The sequence below is a fragment of the Mustelus asterias genome, chromosome 2 (assembly GCF_964213995.1).
Source record: "Mustelus asterias chromosome 2, sMusAst1.hap1.1, whole genome shotgun sequence".
In the NCBI taxonomy this organism is placed as follows: domain Eukaryota; kingdom Metazoa; phylum Chordata; class Chondrichthyes; order Carcharhiniformes; family Triakidae; genus Mustelus; species Mustelus asterias.
In genome coordinates this window covers 110,102,611-110,121,709 of record NC_135802.1, presented here as the reverse complement: position 1 = coordinate 110,121,709, position 19,099 = coordinate 110,102,611, and the positions used below count along the sequence as shown (strand labels likewise).

The window sequence follows — 19,099 nt, the reverse complement described above, 5'->3', positions numbered from 1 at the left end:
AATGTCCACTCTCCCCTACCACCACAAATAAACTAATTCCCCACTCCCCCATGAGGCTTTCACTGGGGTTCTTGGCATTGCCCCTTGCACAAGTTGACACAACTCAGCATTGTTAATAGACCACCTTGGCCAAGTTTTACCAAGGTCCATTTCTTTAAAAAATCTTGATTTTATTCATTATCAAATCTTCCTTTTACTCCAATATCTTAGCAAGTGGCAAAGAAAACAGGGAACGAGATCAGTGTTGTGTTTTCTGCCTTTGTTCAGTTTAAAGCAGGCAGTCTCCTGGGACATATCAGTGTCATCACATACATTGAAACTGCATCTGCAGATGTGCAGGTAATGCTCCTCCTGATGCTGTAGCATAAATAGACTTGGGGTGCGATTTTATGGCCTCGCTCGCCCCGAAATTGGAAAATCCCTCCGAGGTCAACAGACCTTCCCATGGTCCGCCTCTTGCCCACTCCAACTCCCGTGGCAGGTGGGACGGTAAAATTTGCCCCACAGACTTCATTTAGCATAATCAGAGAATCATCAAACCATTGTGAAATTGTTCCAAGGAACTCACCAACAGCTTTCCAAACCGGGGAGAAATGAGGCAGCAAGAGAGATCAGATGGACATTTTGGCAACATTTTGAAATAGTCTGAGATTTTCAAACAACATTCTTATAAGAACTCAACAATTTTTAATTTGCAAGGAACAAAACAGCAATACAGATATTTTTAAATGATTCCGCTTTTGAACAATTCACTCCTCATTTAGACAGGTAAACTGCTAAAAACAATTGTGGCATGACAAATCAGCCTAAATATTGGGATAGATTGGCATCAATCAGTACAATGCACAATAATCATTTAATAAAACATTTCTGTTTTAAGGAAAGTTAGTTTTTAATTTCTTTTGACAAAATCTGGACTTCCACTCAGTGGGAAATCCATACAACCGCAGTAAACATCAAGCCAAGTCAAATTCACGGGATTAGGCTCACACAAAGTACTGTACTCCAGTAAAAGGTTTTAAACAGATCAAAATTAATGATCTCAAAATGCTTTGATCTGTCTGATATTAATCGGATTACAATATACAAAACTGACAAGCAATTTGACTTTATGTTGAATACAAATTACAATTAGTTTTTCAAAACATGAAAATTTAATTTTGTAATATATTCATGCAGAGTTAAAAAACTGCTGTTCAATACTTACTTTAAAATCTTTTTAGAAATCCACATTTACTACTAATAGAATTATACTTTATCATTTAAAATTGGTCAGAAATTCAGATTTGTATTAGGTGAATGTAAGCAAAGGAATATTCAGATAATCAAACATTGTGACTTTCAACTGACGCTCATTTCCTTTTCCTTTGTGGAAATATGGGACATAGATTGGTGTTCCAGGTTTTGAACTTGGAGTAAATGAAGTCATTCAGATTACAATGGTGTTCAGTTTTTGTTTAGATAATGGTATAGGTTTACATTGAAAACTGAATGAGAAGTTAATACCTTTGTTTTAAGTAAACTACCTACCAGAAAATTGACATCATTTGTGGTTAAAAGCATTCAATATTTGTTCATTCGACATTTCAAGTTATCAGCTGTCATCAATTTACATCAAATGAAATCACAATGCACTTCAATATCATTTACCATTGTTTATCATCGAGTTTCCACAGAAACAAAGGGGGCGATCTTACCAAAAAGATTCTAAGTGTCGAACGAGGGTGAACACCACCCCCACCACAGGATAGGCTGCTTAATTCCCTCCACCCCATTGTGGTTGCGGAGTGCACAGCCTCCCCCCACCTACCTCCCTTCAGGCCCCACCCCTCCCCTCAGGCCCTTTCCAGTGAGCACTGCCAGTGTGCGCGAGGCAGGTAATGCCCAAGGGACACCTACACTTGGCCCCAACCTCGCAGGGGCTTTAATGGCCCCTGGCCCTGCCGGCGAGACCACCACACCGGTTCCAATTGATGAGGACCATACGTGATCCTTGCCGGTGAGGCCACTATGGCAAGTGTCCGGATAATTGCGCCCTGGACTCACTTGTAATAATCAAATTTTACGTACCATTGATTTTAAATATTATAATCAGTCTCATACCCTTTTCGGGTGCGAGACTGATCTAGCCAGATATCTGGCCCCAGTAAGATCGCAAGTGGTGAGAAATCAGGCATGAATCCGATTTTTCCGTTCTCTTGCGATCTTACCGGCTCATCCCACCCAGCGAGTGGTGGGGCGAGAAGGTAAGATTGCCCAAGACAAAATCTAACTAAGTTTATGTATCAGCAATATTACGCCTTCTAAGTCCCAGCAGACGCAGTATGTCAATTGTTAAATAGGGTCAGTACACAAATTACAGAGGTGTAAAAAGTGCTCAGTTCCTACACACAAGTGACCACTGATGACCCCTCATTGCATTTTGCACAGAGGAAAATGCACCGGAAATTATGTAGTTATGCACATGGGAGTTATTTTGCATGTTCCTATGGTTTTGTTTTTCATGTCACAAGCAGTTTGGTCACAAGGCACATACTTAAAACTAGGTTCGATGCATAGATGAACTTACACAACTCAGCACTGTCGAGTTGTGTAAGTTTACAACTCGACAAAACTGACCATTTCGGCCAAGTTCTGTGAAAGTCAACTTGTGCGAAAAAATTGGTTTACAGTAAATCAGGACTTCAACATTGTAACTCAAACTTATGAGCTCAAAGTGCCAACTTTCATCCAAAATTATGATATCCTGTTCCTTTGGACTCATGCCTTCAAAACTCTGCAGGGCAACAACTCTTCAAAGTAGATGTCTTATAGTTGGGCAGAATTTGGTGATGCCAGTGCTGTTGTAATACATTTCCAATCCCCTTCAACTTGGCAAGGGGACAAAAATATAAATTCAAGATTAGGCAAATTGCCTCTGGCCATACCAACACTAAAGTATGCACACCTTTCTCAACGACCTTACGGGAATTGCTGCAGCCTGACCAGATTTCCTTTGCACTAAACACATCTAAAGTTTAATTCCTTTTAACACACCATTGCAGAATCCATCTTCTGTACATCATACAACAGCTAAGCTCCCTACCACAACACAGTGTTTACCCAGTCATATTCTTGGGCACTGACCCATAAGCATCTTACACATCTCAAAAATAATTCTACCATGGCAAAGTTAACATCTTCTTAAAATGATTAATGATATCCTGCTCTTTTAGTGTCGAATACCAAAGACCACACACAATCAAACTATGAATGTTGGCACGGAGAAGTGAGAACAGGGCTTTTGGAGCCAGCCCTTACCAGTTACAGATGTCATGTTCCCTATTGTGTAAATGTCCTCTGCAATGGCAGTTCCACTTGATGATTGGTTCCTCAATTTAACAAGTATTGGGGAATGCCTTGGTACCTTGGAATTAAGAGGCAATTTATTTACCTTGCTGGTCCCTCTGACATCAAGCGTCAATTGAGCATGGCCAATCAACCTTACCTGCATACCTTTGGACTGTGGGAGAAAACTGGAGTACCCGGAGGAAACCCACACAGACATGAGGAGAACATGCAAACTCCACACTGTCACCTGGGTTCCTGGTGCTGAAAGACAGTGGTGCTAACCACTATGCCACAAAATAAATAGCCCATTAAGTCCCTTAGCTAGACTGGAATGCCCACTGTTCTATCAGCATATGACAAGAAATGTGATTTTGTTTGGGCAAGAATCGAGAAGGCTGAAAATGTTGCTGTTGGAGTATCATCATACATGTTTTGGAAGGATTTTTTTCCAGTAGTGAACCTGCAGAAGGAGAGCCTCTTCTTTTACTGGGACTTCAATAAAGAATGGCAGCTGCTCTGGAATCTTAGCTGAGTTTCTGGATTAATAGTCTAGCGCTAAAACCACAAGCCATCACTTCCCCCTAAAGTGGTTTTGTAACAAGTACAGAGATATATTGCATGAGCTCCGGGAAGGACACCAACTCAAATCAGGCGTAGCTAATCACCCAGATATTCTCCAGGAAGACCCTGCTTGAGTGTAAAGGTTCATGTCAATAATGCACATCCTGAGACTATAATGTGGGCATCTACACAGAGAAATGGGTCACTGTGCAGTTGGAGAACTTTCAACTGTGGGAACTTTCAAATTTTCTTCTAGCAAAGAAAAGTTGTCGCATACTCCACTAAACTTGCTCATCATAAAAGAATTGGTTGATAGTAAGCACATGAACACATGTATATATTCAGATAATCTGTACTGGTTATTAGCTGCCATGTTTCTGCCAGAAAAATTGTCAAGGGCATAGATCTTATTCAAGAAAGAAACCTCGTGCACCAGAAATTCACACTTTCCTTGTTTAGAAAAATATTTCATTGCCAGCCATGGTATGATCCCAAACTCAAGATGGGATTTTAAGATTACTGAATTGTATGATACATGTCAGTGTATGACAACAGTCTGACATTGTTCCCAGAAAAATAGAGGTGACACAGCATGTTCTTCAACGTCTTTCATTCCAAGTGCCTTTGGGAGTGGGCTACAAGGGTTTGACCCAAAGTCTTTCAGCTGTGGTATTCATCTCTTCTCCATGAAGTGGCAGTGTTTCCCTGGCAGGTGATTGAGCAAAGGAATCTGCCTGATCTCAAATACCACAAGAGAATCTATCAATCTGCAAGCAAAGGGCATGAGTCAATGCAATCCATTCATAACAAGGGGCACACAGGATAATGATTGTGCGTGTGATTCATATGGTCAAGGACCAGCCAACTTACCTTTTTAAATGCACTCTCTTTACGTCACCAGACAGATGGGCATCATAAATGTTGGCCAGTTCTGGGGCCAATCTCACCTTCACTAGCAGCTTCTGGTTCATGAGGAGTCTTCATCATTGTTACCAATGTCCTCCATTACATTTTTTGCATCCATGGATATACACCTGGAAACCGTAAACCTGACAAAAGTTGAAACCGAATCTGCAGTCGTGGCAGAGTTTCAGGTCATCACACTCCGAGCTGCATGATTCACAGAGCTATAAGCAGCCTGAGAAGGCAGGGAAGTACTGAGCACAACGCTCAGCCCTGCCATTACAGTCTGTGTCCTGTCAGTGCTCATCAGAATCACCAGACTTGTTCACATGAAATAAGAGACGCTTGATGCCTTATGTTATGATCTAGGCATAAGCTCATGTCTTCACCAGTATCACCAGCTGCGGGCCAACTAGCATCTTCATGTCTAAAGTTAGTTAGAAAATCCTCTTGGCTTCCTTTTGGACTTGCTTCCTCAGTCACTGAACCAGGCAGATCAGATTGGTGCACTATAAATATGGCCTATAGCAGGGAATAAAGATTTCCTCCAGAGTCCAACTTTTCAGATCATGAAGTCTCACCATTTTAGATTTTTTGCCCAAGCTCAGGGGAACTCCTGAAAGGCCCCTCCCAATTTCTTCCACCACCATTTTGATCTGCCCTTAGCTTCCTTAGCATGCTGGGAGGTGCCAAGGCCACACCCCCAGTAGCTGCTGCTCCGACATGCAGAAATAAATGACTAATTGCATCTGTCAGCCCCCCTGGACCTAGCCAAGATGATCCAAATGTTGTTTCTAAATTACAATTTTTGATGTTAAATGATCACTGATCGTTTGAGTGCATTTAAACACAATGTCAAACTTTTCTGGTAGGGTAACTAGTAATATTGGTCTCTTCCTAACAGACAAGTTTCAATCTCTCCATTTCTACAGAGCTAGTCTCCAAAACCTGTGCATACCTTTCTGTAATTTTCTAAAGGATAGACACGACATATCTTATTCTGATATTGACTAGAATTCACAACTTGAACTTTCCATCAAGCTCCTTCATGAAATATTAATTATATACCAGTTATTTTTACAATACATAAACTACTGAATATTACTAAATTATTAAAACAGTAAATGAGGCCCAACGTTTCTTTCAAACTCCATTTAAGCCTGCAGATTTGGATTGCTTATATTCCTCTTTGGATTCCACTTAGAGTAGCAAATCCCTGCAGAACTACGCAGAGGCAGACTGGAAGCATACCAGGCTGTTTACCAGTCACAACTTTGATGGAACTTTCTTCCTTTTCAAGGCAAACATTTGATAAAGCAAATAGACGCTGCGCTATGTAAAAGTGATCTTCTTCTTGTAAGAGGTGCAGGTCTGGATTATCGACAGGAAGCATTCCATCATCAGGGATGTTATTAATCTGCAAAGAGGAAACAGTCAATCAACAAGATGTGCATTTTAGACAACCTCTATGCCCTTATACAGAGCAATAGGCTGAAAATACAATTGGCAATCTGACCTCGACGTAATCAGTGTACAAAACGGAAGAATTATGATCCATTCTGGAGAAGGCATTTCTGATTGTAGCAAATGGCCAATTAATGAGACGGAACTTCAAAAACAATTACAAACACTAAAAATAGGTGCACTTTAATATGCTGAAGCACTGAAGGAGATGCCAGCCCAACAACTGCCTCTTCAAGTCAGTTCTAATCAGTTCAGCAACTTGTATTTATGCAGCACTTAATATCCCAAGGTGATCCAGAGGGACATTACAAAACAAAATCTGACACTAGATCACAAAAGGTGATATTAGGTCAGATGACCAGAAGCTCAGTCAAAGGGGCTGGTTTTAATGCAAGCCTAGGCAAAAAAAGGGTTGAGGGAGTGAATTCCAGAGCTCAGGATGGAGGCATTTCCACCAATTATGGAGCCATTAAATCAGAGGTAACAAAGTTGTGGGGCTCGAGGAGGTTACAGAAATAGGGAAGAGCAAGACTATGGAGAGATTTGCAAACAAAATGAGAATTTAAAAATCAAAAATGTAACTTGATCAGGAGCCAGTCCAGGTCAGTGATCACAGGTGTGATGGGTGAACAAAACTTGGCACTAGTTAGGACACAGGTGGAGCTCAAGTTTGTGAAGAGCAGGGAGGCCAACCAGGGTTACATCCTTAGCTCTAAATTTGAGCATTCTAAAGTATGCACATACTCAAAACAAATAAACATAGGACAAAGCTGTGCCAGGCTTTTCATTTAACCTTGCTAAGTTAAAATGCTTGCTGAAGTACAGGAGTTCATTAGCATGTACAAGTAGAATAGTAGAGGTTATTTTACTGACAAACACTACAGTAAGTTAAAACAAAACATGAACAGAATGGTCATATTGAACAACTTATCAGGTCTTACACACAGCCTTAGGCATAAATAACCGATATGGAGTAGATACAAATAATGAAACTTTTTGGGAGTTAGCTTGATGCTAGAGATGGAATGTTACTGGGAGAAGAACACTAGTCAGAGAGAACAGCTCGAGATGTGATAAGGAAGAGGAGGCAAGAGTGATTGATCAAGGTCAGAAGGTAAATGCAAAGGCTTAAGTAGTTAATGGCAGGAGTTTCAATCCAAGGTTGAGTCATAGAACTCAACTCTTCATATGGTATTTTGAACCAAAGTAAATCTTTATAGGAGCATAAGGCCTTGTCAATAATCCAACCAGGTATCTACCATTGGAAAAGCGTAAAAAGTAAGAGACTTTGGGAGCGTTGAGTGCAGCAGGCAGTAGTAAAGAACTCTCTCTGGTCAAATACGGCTGAAGACTTTGAGAAGTCTAGAAGCCTTGGCACTAAGAAGATGAAAAAAAGTGGTTCACACAATCCAATCACCCAGCCCAATCTGGACTGGGATACTCACTATTTTCATGGCTATAGATTTTCCCTGTACACCAACATATCAAATCCAGTCTTAAACTCAATATCCCACTAATTGGTTGCACTCAATCTTAACTGGTTGATTAGGTAGTGACAACTCTCAACAAGTATCTTTTAAAGATTGGTCCCATTTCACGTGCTAATTTGTATTTTTCTGAACTCAAGAGGAGGGAGAGCAATAGGAGTTGATAAGCTTGATGATACAAACTGCATAAGTCATCGTTTGGTGCAGAGCCAAGGGCAGAAAGCAGGGAAAATGTTTTGTGTACTTGGTTCAGTCAGTCATTGTTCCTTTGTGCTAAGCAAAGGAAAATAAAATAGTCCAGATCACAAAGAGATGCTGCTGTTACACTTCAGAGTTATACAGACATACAAGTAAATACTGGACAGTATGAATCAAGTCCCATAAAGCCAATATGTTCACACTTTACAGGAGCAATTGACATAACTGAACCAAAGAAAACATAAAGGCATCAAAAGCTGGTGTAGTGGACAGTGAAGGTTATCCAAGACTTCAACGGGACCTTGATAACTGGGCCAGTGGGTTGAAGAATGGCAAATGGAGTTTAATTCAGACAAACGTGAGGTGTTGCATTTTGGAAGACAATTCAGGGCAGGACTTACACAGTTAATGGTAGGGCCCTGGAGAGTGTTGTCAAACAGAGACACCTAGGGGTGCAGGTACATAGTTCCTTGAAAGTGGGGTAGACAGGGTGGTGAAAAAGGCGTTTGGCACACTTGCCTTCATTAGTCAGAGCACTGAGTACAGGAGTCGGGACGTTATGTTACAATTGTACAAGACATTAGTAAGGCCACATTTGGAGTACTGCTTACAATTCTGGTCACCCTGCTATAGGAAGGATGTTATTAAACTGGAAAGGATGAAGAAAAGATTTACAAGGATGTTACTGGAATTGGAAGGTTTGAATTACGAGGAGAGACTGGATTGGCTGGAACTTTTTTCCCCTGGAGAGTAGGAGGATGAGGGGTTACCTTATAGATGTTTATAAAATCATGAGGGGCATAGATAAGGTGAACAGCCAAGGTTTTTTTCCCCCCCAGGGTAGGGGAGTCTAAAACTAGAGGGCATAGGTTTCAGATGAGAGGGGAAAAGATTTAAAAGGGACCCGAGGGGCAACTCTTTCACACAGAGGGTGATGCGTATATAGAATGAGCTGCCAGAGGCAGGTATAACATTTAAAAGACATTTGGACAGGTATATGGATGCGTGGTGAACCATAGTTGGTTACCACTATGAGTGCTGAGCCATGGATGGTCAGCACTATGGGGTTTGTAGATATGGTTACTGTAATTACTGTTGGTGTTAGGGTTGGGCTGTTCTACCTGTTGATATTGTTCTGTGGTACACTCCAGTTGGCTCCGCCTACCAGGGGAAGTATAAAGGTCACTGCACTGCCTGGAGACCCTTTAGTCTGGGATTGTATTGTATATAGTGTGCTCCATTCTTGTCAGTCATAAAAGCCTTTATTTCCCGGGTACAATCTAGCCTCCCGAGTGATTTAATCACGCATCAGGATGGGAAAGGTTTAGAGGGATATGGGCCAAACGCAGGCAAATGGGACTAGTTCAGTTTAGGAAACCTGGTCGGTGTGGACAAGTTGGGCCAAAGGGCCTGTTTCCGTGCCGTATATCGCTATGACTCTACGACTCAGAGGGACTGAAAGTATGAAGATATTTGAAGGAACAGTGACTTCACCGAGTCCAAGACTAAGAGGGAAAAAAGCTAAAACAAAAAGATTAGGGAGTAGATTGGAAGCCATCAATCGTTATGGGAACTTACCAAATAAAGCAATGTTGGGAGAATTTGAATCTCACAGCAAATACCCAAAACTGCAAGACTTTCTTCAGACAGACCTGAACAAATAAAAAGGTACATTTGACATAAAACAACATTTGGATTGCTTTGACCACAGATTTAAATCAATGGCAATTACAAAACTTGATAAATTTGACAAAAGTAAAGATTACTTTAAGAAAATACTGTTCCCATACTGATTATTCCATAGAAACATTAATTTGGTTGAAAATAGAGACAAGTCTTTGAATTTTCGCTTAAAGTTTAAACCAATTTCACTTACATAATTACATGTTTATCACGAACACCTAAAGAAATATTTAACTAAAGACCTACTGGTTCTGACAGTAAACAAAATTCAAATTATGGCAACTTGTCATGTACAAAGTTATTTATGGCCATGAATGTCTGCAGTTCTCCCATTCTCCCAATGTAACTTCCACAGAACCCCAGGAGAAATGGATCATCGGATAATTGCATCTTTTCCCCAGGGCTCCTTTTAATTTCTAGCCAGAGAATCGTCAAGAGAACTTCCAGGCAAATATGCCGGGAAAAATATTAATAATGAGGATGTTTTTTTATTTACTGATTTAATATTTCAAAAACATTTTAGGGCATAAAATTAATTGCCTTCTTACCATCTAAAGCACCAAAAAGGCAAAAGGCAGCTGTAAAAAGCTCTCGTCTCGGAGCATCTTTGTCCTTTGAAGAGTCATCATCATTTGGGCAGTCATAGCCTAAAATGTGCAGCAGGTCCTTAGCTTTTTGTGCCTGTGTTGACTCCAGCTCTTGCAGTGCTATCAGATTTGGCTGCTCTGCTGAAGAAAGCTTATCCAGCTGCAGAATACCAAACAAATAACACTGTTACGTGAAGGAGAGCACTTTCTGACCTCTGATAGGTACAACCATTCTCCTCATTATAAAGAGGTGGTTCAGTCTCACATCAAATGGGGCACAATAGAATTCACCTTTTCACCTGTCTTCAGATCCAGCATTTTTGGTCCGAAGTTTTAAGAGGACAAGGAAAAATGACCAATATTATCCACTCAAGACCATTTATCATGCAGTTCTCACTGACATCAGCAAAATGACATATACTGGCTCGCTCTCTCCTACGATAAACGTGAGAAAGGCACATCCAGTATTTTCGAGCTGGTACAGTTACTATTTGGAAGCCAACATATTTATGGTTACGTTCCAATCAAGTCTCCTGCCCATTAGGTTAAATGAGCATTCATGCCGAACTGAGAAATATCAACAAAACCTCTAAAGGAGCAGAATGCCGTCAACTACAGACCACATGCCACTGATGATCTATCCCCAATTTGGTATGCCCAGTAAATGGTATACTCCACTCCTGTTGGCCCCTATCACACCTTGTGAAAATCATCATTTCCACCTTCGTCATGTGCTGCATCACTGGATATTGCCATGGAGACAGGAGAGCGGTGTGCCAGTTGCCTGATGCATTGCCGCGTCTGCATAATTTTTCCCCGGAGTCGGGGTGGGGAGGGAGCGGAGGCTTCACAAACACCCGCTGTAGGCTGCAAGGCCAGAATAAGAGCCTGTGGGTCCTCGGTTTGCAGCTCTGGGGATTTTTTCTCAGAGCAAGCTCAGATTAATTGCCGCCATCTTGGTCCAGCAGGGAGCCGAGCGCATGCATGGTCCTGTTGGTGATGCAACAAAGAGGAGGCGGGCCTTCAGGGTCCTGGTGGTTAGGGGAGAAAATCATTGTGTCATTGATTGACAGGCCCTGGTTAACGCCAAGGCCATCCCCACACCCCCACTTGCCTTCAACAACCGTACAACCTCAAGCAAACCATTGTCCATAGCAAACTACCCAGCCTTCAGGAGAACAGTGACCATGACACCACACAACCCTGCCACATCAACCTCTGCAAGACATGCCGGATCATCGACACGGATGCCATTATCTCACGTGAGAACACCATCCACCAGGTACATGGTACATACTCTTGCGACTCGACCAATGTTGTCTACCTGATACACTGCAGGAAAGGATGTCCCGAGGCATGGTACATTGGGGAGACCATGCAGATGCTACGACAACGGATGAATGAACACCGCTCGACAATCACCAGGCAGGAGTGTTCTCTTCCTGTCAGGGAACACTTCAGCAGTCACGGGCATTCAGCCTCCAATCTTCGGGTAAGAGTTCTCCAAGGCGGCCTTCACGACACATGACAATGCAGAATCGCTGAGCAGAGACCTGATAGTCAAGTTCCGCACACATGAGGACGGCCTCAACCGGGATCTTGGGTTCATGTCACACTATCTGTAACCCCCACAACTTACCCGGGCTTGCAAAATCTCTAACTGACCAGGCTGGAGACAATACACATCTCTTTAACCTGTGCTTAACCCTCTCTCCACTCACCATGGCTGTACCTTTAAGACTTGATTACCTGTAAAAACTCGCATTCCAACCATTATCTTGTAAATTGAGTTTGTGTCTTTATATGCCCTGTTTGTGAACAGAACTCCCACTTACCTGACGAAGGGGCAGTGCTCCGAAAGCTGGTGCTGCCAAATAAACCTGTTGGACTTTAATTTGATGTGAGACTTCTTACTGTAATTTTTCCCCCCACAGGCAGCACCCCATGGAGGGCAGTTACCCACTGCAGAGTGGCAGGATATCAATAAGTTTCATTATTAGTCCAACTGAATGGTCCATTTCCTCAAAGAGACAATTGTTCCTTTGACCAATTGCCCCAAACCCCCACCCTGACATTGAAGCCCAGCTGTTGCCTTGAGGCCACCTCACAGGGATCATCTGGACACACCTGCGAATGAATTTCCCACTCCACAATTATGCCTGACAGCTGTGCCCAAAATGTTAGAAAGCATCAGAGGATGTCACCATCTGGCAGCACCTGTTGATTTGTTCCCCACCCACATCAACACTGTCCATGTCTCCTCTGGGGCATCTGCCCACTGACAACCTGGGGCACTCCAACTGGTCCTCCTGCCTGCCCAGCGCACACTAGGTCCTGAATTGGACATGGTTCCCAGAGGCACCCTGTTAGTTGGTCACTTCCAGGAAAGTTGTACAGGTTGGGGAGGGCTCAGACATCTCCAGAGTCGGGACCTGCATCTGGTTCAGATGCTCATCAGAATATTCAGCCCATACATTCGACTACAACAGAACCAAATATGGACTGTGTTTCATCGAGATATTCAAACTACAATTCATAAACACATCTATATAGTAAACAATTCTCTTCAAGTCATTGTGCTCAAAAAGAAATGAGAAAGCTGCAGTTAGGGTGCGACATGGTGAGAAATTCAGGTTAGCTCTGATAAATAACACAAGAACATAAATACGGAGTGGGCCATTCAGCCCTTCAAGACAGCTTCACCATTCAACAAGATCACAGCTAAGCTCTACCTCAACTCCACCCCCATATCACTTCTCCCCATTAAACTGGAAAACTATCGACCTTGAATTTACCTGATGACTGATCATCTACAGCTTAAAGTAGAGAATGCAAAAGATTTCCAATCTTTGAGTGAAAAAATTTCTCCTCATCTCATTCTTAAATGACGACCCTTTTTCTAAGACAGTGACCCACACTTTTTAAATTCCTCACATTCTAGATTCCTCAAACGTTGGGACCATGTTTTTCTAGAATCTACTCTTTAAGCCACTGAACAAATTTAGGTTTCAATGTGATCATCTCTAATGCTTCTAAATTCAGAGGGCTGAATTTTCAGGGTCACCCATGGGTGGAAAAACAGACGGGTGTACCCCATAAATTCGGCTGCCATGTCATCGACAGCATGCCTGCCATCAGCCAGCCCACTCACAGCCCCATCATGATCTTGTGGGGAAAATTAACACCTGATTAATGGTCTCATCCCACCACTGCTCCAATTTAATGAGTGGCAGAGGAGGCCTGCGCCAAACGTGTGGCCGGAAGGTTTAACCCTGCTAGTCAGTGAAGTTCAGGGGGTTAGGTGGTTCTTCCTGAGCCTCCTGCCCCAATCGGAGATTCCTGGTCCACACTTTTGCCTCCCTATGTCCAACAACCTCTTCTGCGTGGTCCAAGATGCCTCCACACCTCATCAGGGTCTGCCAACACAGCCTTAGCGAGATCCGAGACTTTCCTGTGTATCTGCTTTCTCTTGGGCATCCTGCAATACTGTCAGTGGCCATTCATCCTAGTGTGGCACAGAGCTGCTGGCCTTCAATTATCTGGCAGCTGAGGCAGGAATTCCTCTTGGAGACTGATGGAAGTCCTGCCCCATACTAATTAAAGGGCCATTGTCTGAGCCAGCCAAGTGATGCTGGGGTGAGTAGAGCTGCCCCAAGGCATACAAGTCACCCTCTATAATCATAGAATTGTGACAGCACAGGAGGCAGTCATTTGGCCCCTTGTATCTGTTCCAACTCTCTGCAAGAGCCACAGTGCCATTTCCCCGTAGCCCTGAACATACTTCCTCTTCAGACAATGATCCAATTTCCTTTTGAATGCCACAAATGAATCTGCCTCCACCACACTTGCAGGCAATGCATTCCAGATCCAAATTACTCACTGCGTGAAACAGTTTCTCCTCATGTCGTTGTCACTTCTTTTGCCAATCACCTTAAAATTGGTGACCTTGTTCTTTACACCAATGCAAATAGCTTTTTCCCCCCTATCTAGTCAATCCAGACTCTCTTTAAATCTTTTCTCCTCCAAGGAGAACAGCCTTTCCATACAAGTTCCTCATCCCAGGGAATATTCTTGTGAATCATTTCTGCACTCTCTTTAATATCTTCAAAATCTTCCTAAAGTGTGGTGCCAGAACTGGATATAGTTCAAGGGCAAACCGGCACTCTATACAAATTAACATTACTTTTCTTGCTTTCGTACTCTATGCCCCTATTAATAAAGCCCACCGTATACTTTATTAACCTCTCTCAACCTGCCTTGCCACCTTCGATAGCTTATGCATACCCCCAAGTTCCTCTGCTTCGGCATCCCTTTTAGAATTGTAACCTTTTGTTTTATATCGTCTCTTCACATCCTTCCTACCAAAATAAATCACTTCTGTATTAAATTACATCTGCCATGTGTCTGCCCATTCCACCAACCTATGTGGGCCGAAGGACCTGTTCTGTGCTGTACTGTTCTATGTCCTTTTGAAGTTTAAAACCTTCCTCCTCACAATACCTCAGGTTTTTACAAATTTGGAAATAATGCCCTGTACAAAGTCTAAATCATTAATATGTATTAGAAGAGCAGGGGTACTATATATAGATCCCCGAGGAACCCCACTATAATCATTTCACCAGGGCAAAAAGACAACAATTTACCATTCCCCTATTTCCTGTCACTCAGCCAATTTTGCATCAATGTTTTTACCATCTCTTTTATTCCATGAGCTGCAACTTTGCAGGCCTGCAATGTGGCACTTTATCAAATACCTTTTGGAATTCCACATCAACCACATTACCCTCGTTAACCCTCTGTTGGCTCTAAAACTCAAGCAAGTGAGTTTAAACAAAATTTGCCCTTAACAAACCCATGCCAGCTTTTCTTAATTAATCCACATTGACCCAAGTGGCTATTAATCGTATCCATCATTATTGTTTCTGAAAGCTTCCCCACCATTGAGGTTAAACATGGAAATCTGCAATCTTTACTTGTCTGGCCTACATGTGACTCCAGATCCACAGCAATGTGGTTGACTCTTAAATGCCCTCCAAAATGCTTGGGGAAAATATCACCACCACTGAAGGGTAACTGCTCAGATTAATGCGCTGACTCATTAGCAACATGTTCCACTATTCCTAATTATTCGCAAAAACAATAATAAAAGTTTTTCTCTAAAGCAGCATACAATTCAGCCAAAATAATTTACTCACAACATTTTCAAGAAGGGAAATCACATCTTCATGGTACAAGAAATCACAGTAAAATTTAAACAGTTGTTGAGACTTTTCCTCTGGAAGTTCAGTGAATGGCTGGAACTGCTGGTTAGCCTCTTCAATAGCTGCAGAAAGATACATGAATGCTAATTCCACCATCGAGTCAATGTTAATCCAATTTAAATAGAATAGCTGTAGTCAATTCATAATTACTTAGATTTGTCTAGAAAGTATTTCAAATCGTTATATTGATTGATAGCATCCTTTGTAAGCAGGATCGAGAATCCCACATGTTGCCTGCTCGTTGCCAGGGTGAGGGCCGTCTCTGACAGGCTTGAAAGAGCATGGAGTGGGAGGGGGGAGGATCCAGTTGTTGTGGTACACGTTGGGACAAAAATAAAACACAGGCAAGACTAGGAAAGAGGACCTATTTGGGGATTATCGCGCACTAGGAACTAAATTAAAGAACAGGTCCTTTAGGATTATATTCTCTGGATTAATACCAAAGCCTCGTGCGAATTTGGAGGGTTCAAAGACATGGAAAATTATGAAAAAAGTTAAAACGAAGGAGAACTCAGGAGGTGTTAGGATTCAAAAAGGTATAAAAACTAGCATAAGGGCACTTTACCTTGTTTCGAATGCCAAGAGCATTTAGGTAAATGAGTTGACGGCACAAATCATCGCGAATGAGTATGATTTAGTGGCCATTACAGAGACATGGTTGTAGGGTGGTCACGACTGGGAGTTAAATATCCAGGGGTATCAGACTGTTTGGAGGGACCGACAGGAAGGTAAGGGAGGTGGTGCAGCTCTGATATTTAAGGATGATATCAGGGCAGTAGTGAGAGATGATATAGGTTCTATGGAGAAAAAGGTTGAATCCATTTGGGTGGAAATTAAAAATAGTGAGGAGAAAAAGTCACTGATAGGCGTAGTCTATAGACCACCAAATAATATCACAGTGGGACGAGAAATAAACAAAGAAATAACTGATGCATGTAAAAATGGTATGGCAATTATCATGGGAGACTTTAATCTACATGTTGATTGGTCAAACCAGGTCGGTCAAGGCAGCCTTGAGGAGTTCATAGAATGTATCTGGGATAGTCTCCTCGAACAGTATGTAATGGAACCTACAAGGGAGCAAGCTATCCTAGATCTGATCCTGTGTAATGAGACAGGTATAATTAATGATCTCACAGTGAGGGATCCTCTCAGAATGAGTGATCATAGTATGGTTGAATTTAAAATACAGATGGAGGGTGAGAAGGTAAAATCCAATACCAGTGTCTTGTGCTTAAACAAAGGAGACTACAATGGGATGAGGAAGCAGTTTGCCAAGGTAGACTGGGAGTAAAGACTTTATGGTGGGCAATTGAGGAACAGTGGAAGACTTTCAAAGCGATTTTTCAGTGCTCAGCAAGAGTATAAAGCAATGAAAAGGAAGGACCATAGGAAAAGGGTTAATCAGCCATGGACATCCAAGGAAATAAAGGAGGGTTTCAAATTGAAAGATAATGCATACAAAATGGCAAAGATTAGTGGGAAACTGGAGGATTGGGAAATCTTTAAAAGTCAATAGAAAGCCACGAGAAAAGCTAAAAAGCGAGATGAGTAAACTAGCTCAGAATATAAAAACAGATAGCAAAGGTTTCTACAAATAAAAAAAGCAAAAAAGAGTGGTTAAGGTAAACATTGTCCTTTAGAGAATGAGAAGGGAGATTTAATAACGGGAAATGAGGAAAAGGCCGAGGCATTGAACAGATATTTTATGTCGGTCTTCAGAGTGGAAGACACAAATAACATGCCAAAAATTGACGACAAAGAGGCTATGGCAGTTGAGGATCTGGAAACGATTATCACTAAAGAGGTAGTGTTAGGCAAGCTAATGGGGCTAAAGATAGACAAGTCTCCTGATAGAATGCATCCCAGGGTACCAAACGAGATGGCAGGGGAAACAGCAAATGCACTTGCGGCAATTTACCAAAATTCACTGGACTCTGGGGTGGTTCCAGCAGATTGGAAAGCAGCAAGTGTGACGCCACTGTTTAAAAAAGGAGGTAGTCAAAAGACGGGTAACTATAGACTGGTTAGCTTAACTTTGGGGCAGCATGGTGGCACAGTGGTTAGCACTGCTGCCTCACTGCATCAGGCAGGAAATCCGGTTGACAGCTGCGGGACTGGAAGATCCCACCCCCGGCCAATGCGGCGAAACATGCCGTTCTGCTCATTGTCTTAAAGTTACACAGACAATTTGCTCACCATACTTGTCAAAGGTTAAAAGATCATGCTAAAAGTTGCAGGTGTAGTTGAAGAATATATTAGGTTAAATATCAGAGATTAGAGAGAAGTGTGAAATCTGTACAAAAATACTGAAGAATGGTGTAATGCCTTATGGATCCAAATTCATGGGTCAAAAACAGATATTTCATTTACTAATCTTTAGACTTGACGACCAGATTTGGTCTTCCTAAATAAAACCTAGTAAGGATAAAAGACAAAAGTTAGAGAGAAATGGAAATGGACCAGACTAATGGCGAGTTCAGAGACAAGTCTGAAAATAACAACAAAGTCGTGAATACGGCAGCGGAAACTACTTTCATCAATGGACTCTATGTAAGGAAATGTGGTGATTGATGAAAAGGTTTTATAGCATTAATATTTGCATGCAGTTTTACCTGCAATTAAACATCTTGCTCACCTTTGTTGAGGCCTTAAGTATTGTGCTATTCTGTATGTGGCTGCTGCTGATAATCTCTCCAATTTTAAAAACAAATTGGAGTCCCATTCTCATGAATTGAGCATTAATTAAACTGCCAGCTACACACAAAGTGATGATGACAGGCCAGAAAAAGAACTAGGATTGAGGAATAAATTGACAGCAATGGCCATCTACAGATTGAACTGGTAAACAGCTGGTCCACAGCAAATATCAGCCAGAAACAAAGAGGGACAGTTTATCCTTCTCTCTCAAAAGCAGCAAAAGGAGAAGAACGAGTGGACACAAAAAAGGAATGTTGTGGCAAACATGAGTAATTAGGAGTCATGGTAACAAAGAGTACAAGATGACGTATCTAAGGAGATGATACACAATGAAGGAAGAATTTCACTCAAGCCAAAGGTAGAATGAGATATGAAGACACAAGGCAAGAATGACAAAAGGAAGCAGCAGTTAGATAGCTAGTAGGATTGCAATAGCTCACATAGAAACTGGAACATACAGTCTGGATGGCTGGCATGATAACAGTATAAATAAAAGGGGCAAATACAAACAATGAAGCTGATGAAAGTGGGTTTGCAGGACAGAGGTGAGGTGTTTTGAAGGAATTGTGAAATCAATCATGGGGAATAGTGGGGGAAGAGATAAAGGAAGATGCTCAAGGGTATCATTGATCAAGGACAGGATGTATGTGCAATGGGAATATCTATAGAAGCTGGTGGATGATAACCTAAGGATGGGCTTTTACTCCACAGTTTAGACAGAGAACTTGACATACTTAATGAACATATTATTTGTAAAGGAACATTTATAGGATGATAAAATTGCTTCAGTTAATGAACTCCTGAATAAAGGTGTTAAGGATAAGATTTGGAAGAGCTTCAGTGCAGGAAATAATGGAATGGAAGCCAAGGCAATTCCATGCTGACTTGGATTTAAAGCTCTTGGGTAGTTCAAGAATTTTTTTTT

General features: G+C 41.8%; 1 protein-coding gene across 2 annotated transcripts in view; it reads right to left on the bottom strand.

The window, feature by feature from the left end:
* Positions 1 to 669: 669 nt before the first annotated feature.
* Positions 670 to 19,099, bottom strand: part of gsdmeb (gasdermin Eb) — a 33,560-nt gene continuing 15,130 nt past the window's right edge. Inside the window, exons 7-11 of one of the 2 annotated variants that reach the window (XR_013500658.1) lie at positions 15,409 to 15,536; positions 10,175 to 10,373; positions 9,522 to 9,595; positions 4,762 to 6,211; positions 676 to 4,658 (exon numbers count right to left, since the gene is read on the bottom strand). Coding sequence is in view for 1 of the 2 variants with exons in the window: in XM_078240244.1 (XP_078096370.1) it covers positions 5,972 to 6,211; positions 9,522 to 9,595; positions 10,175 to 10,373; positions 15,409 to 15,536 (641 nt within the window). In the remaining variant the exon portion in view is untranslated. Of the gene's footprint in view, positions 6,212 to 9,521; positions 9,596 to 10,174; positions 10,374 to 15,408; positions 15,537 to 19,099 lie in introns of both variants that reach the window. The other variant, XM_078240244.1, reaches the window with a different exon arrangement.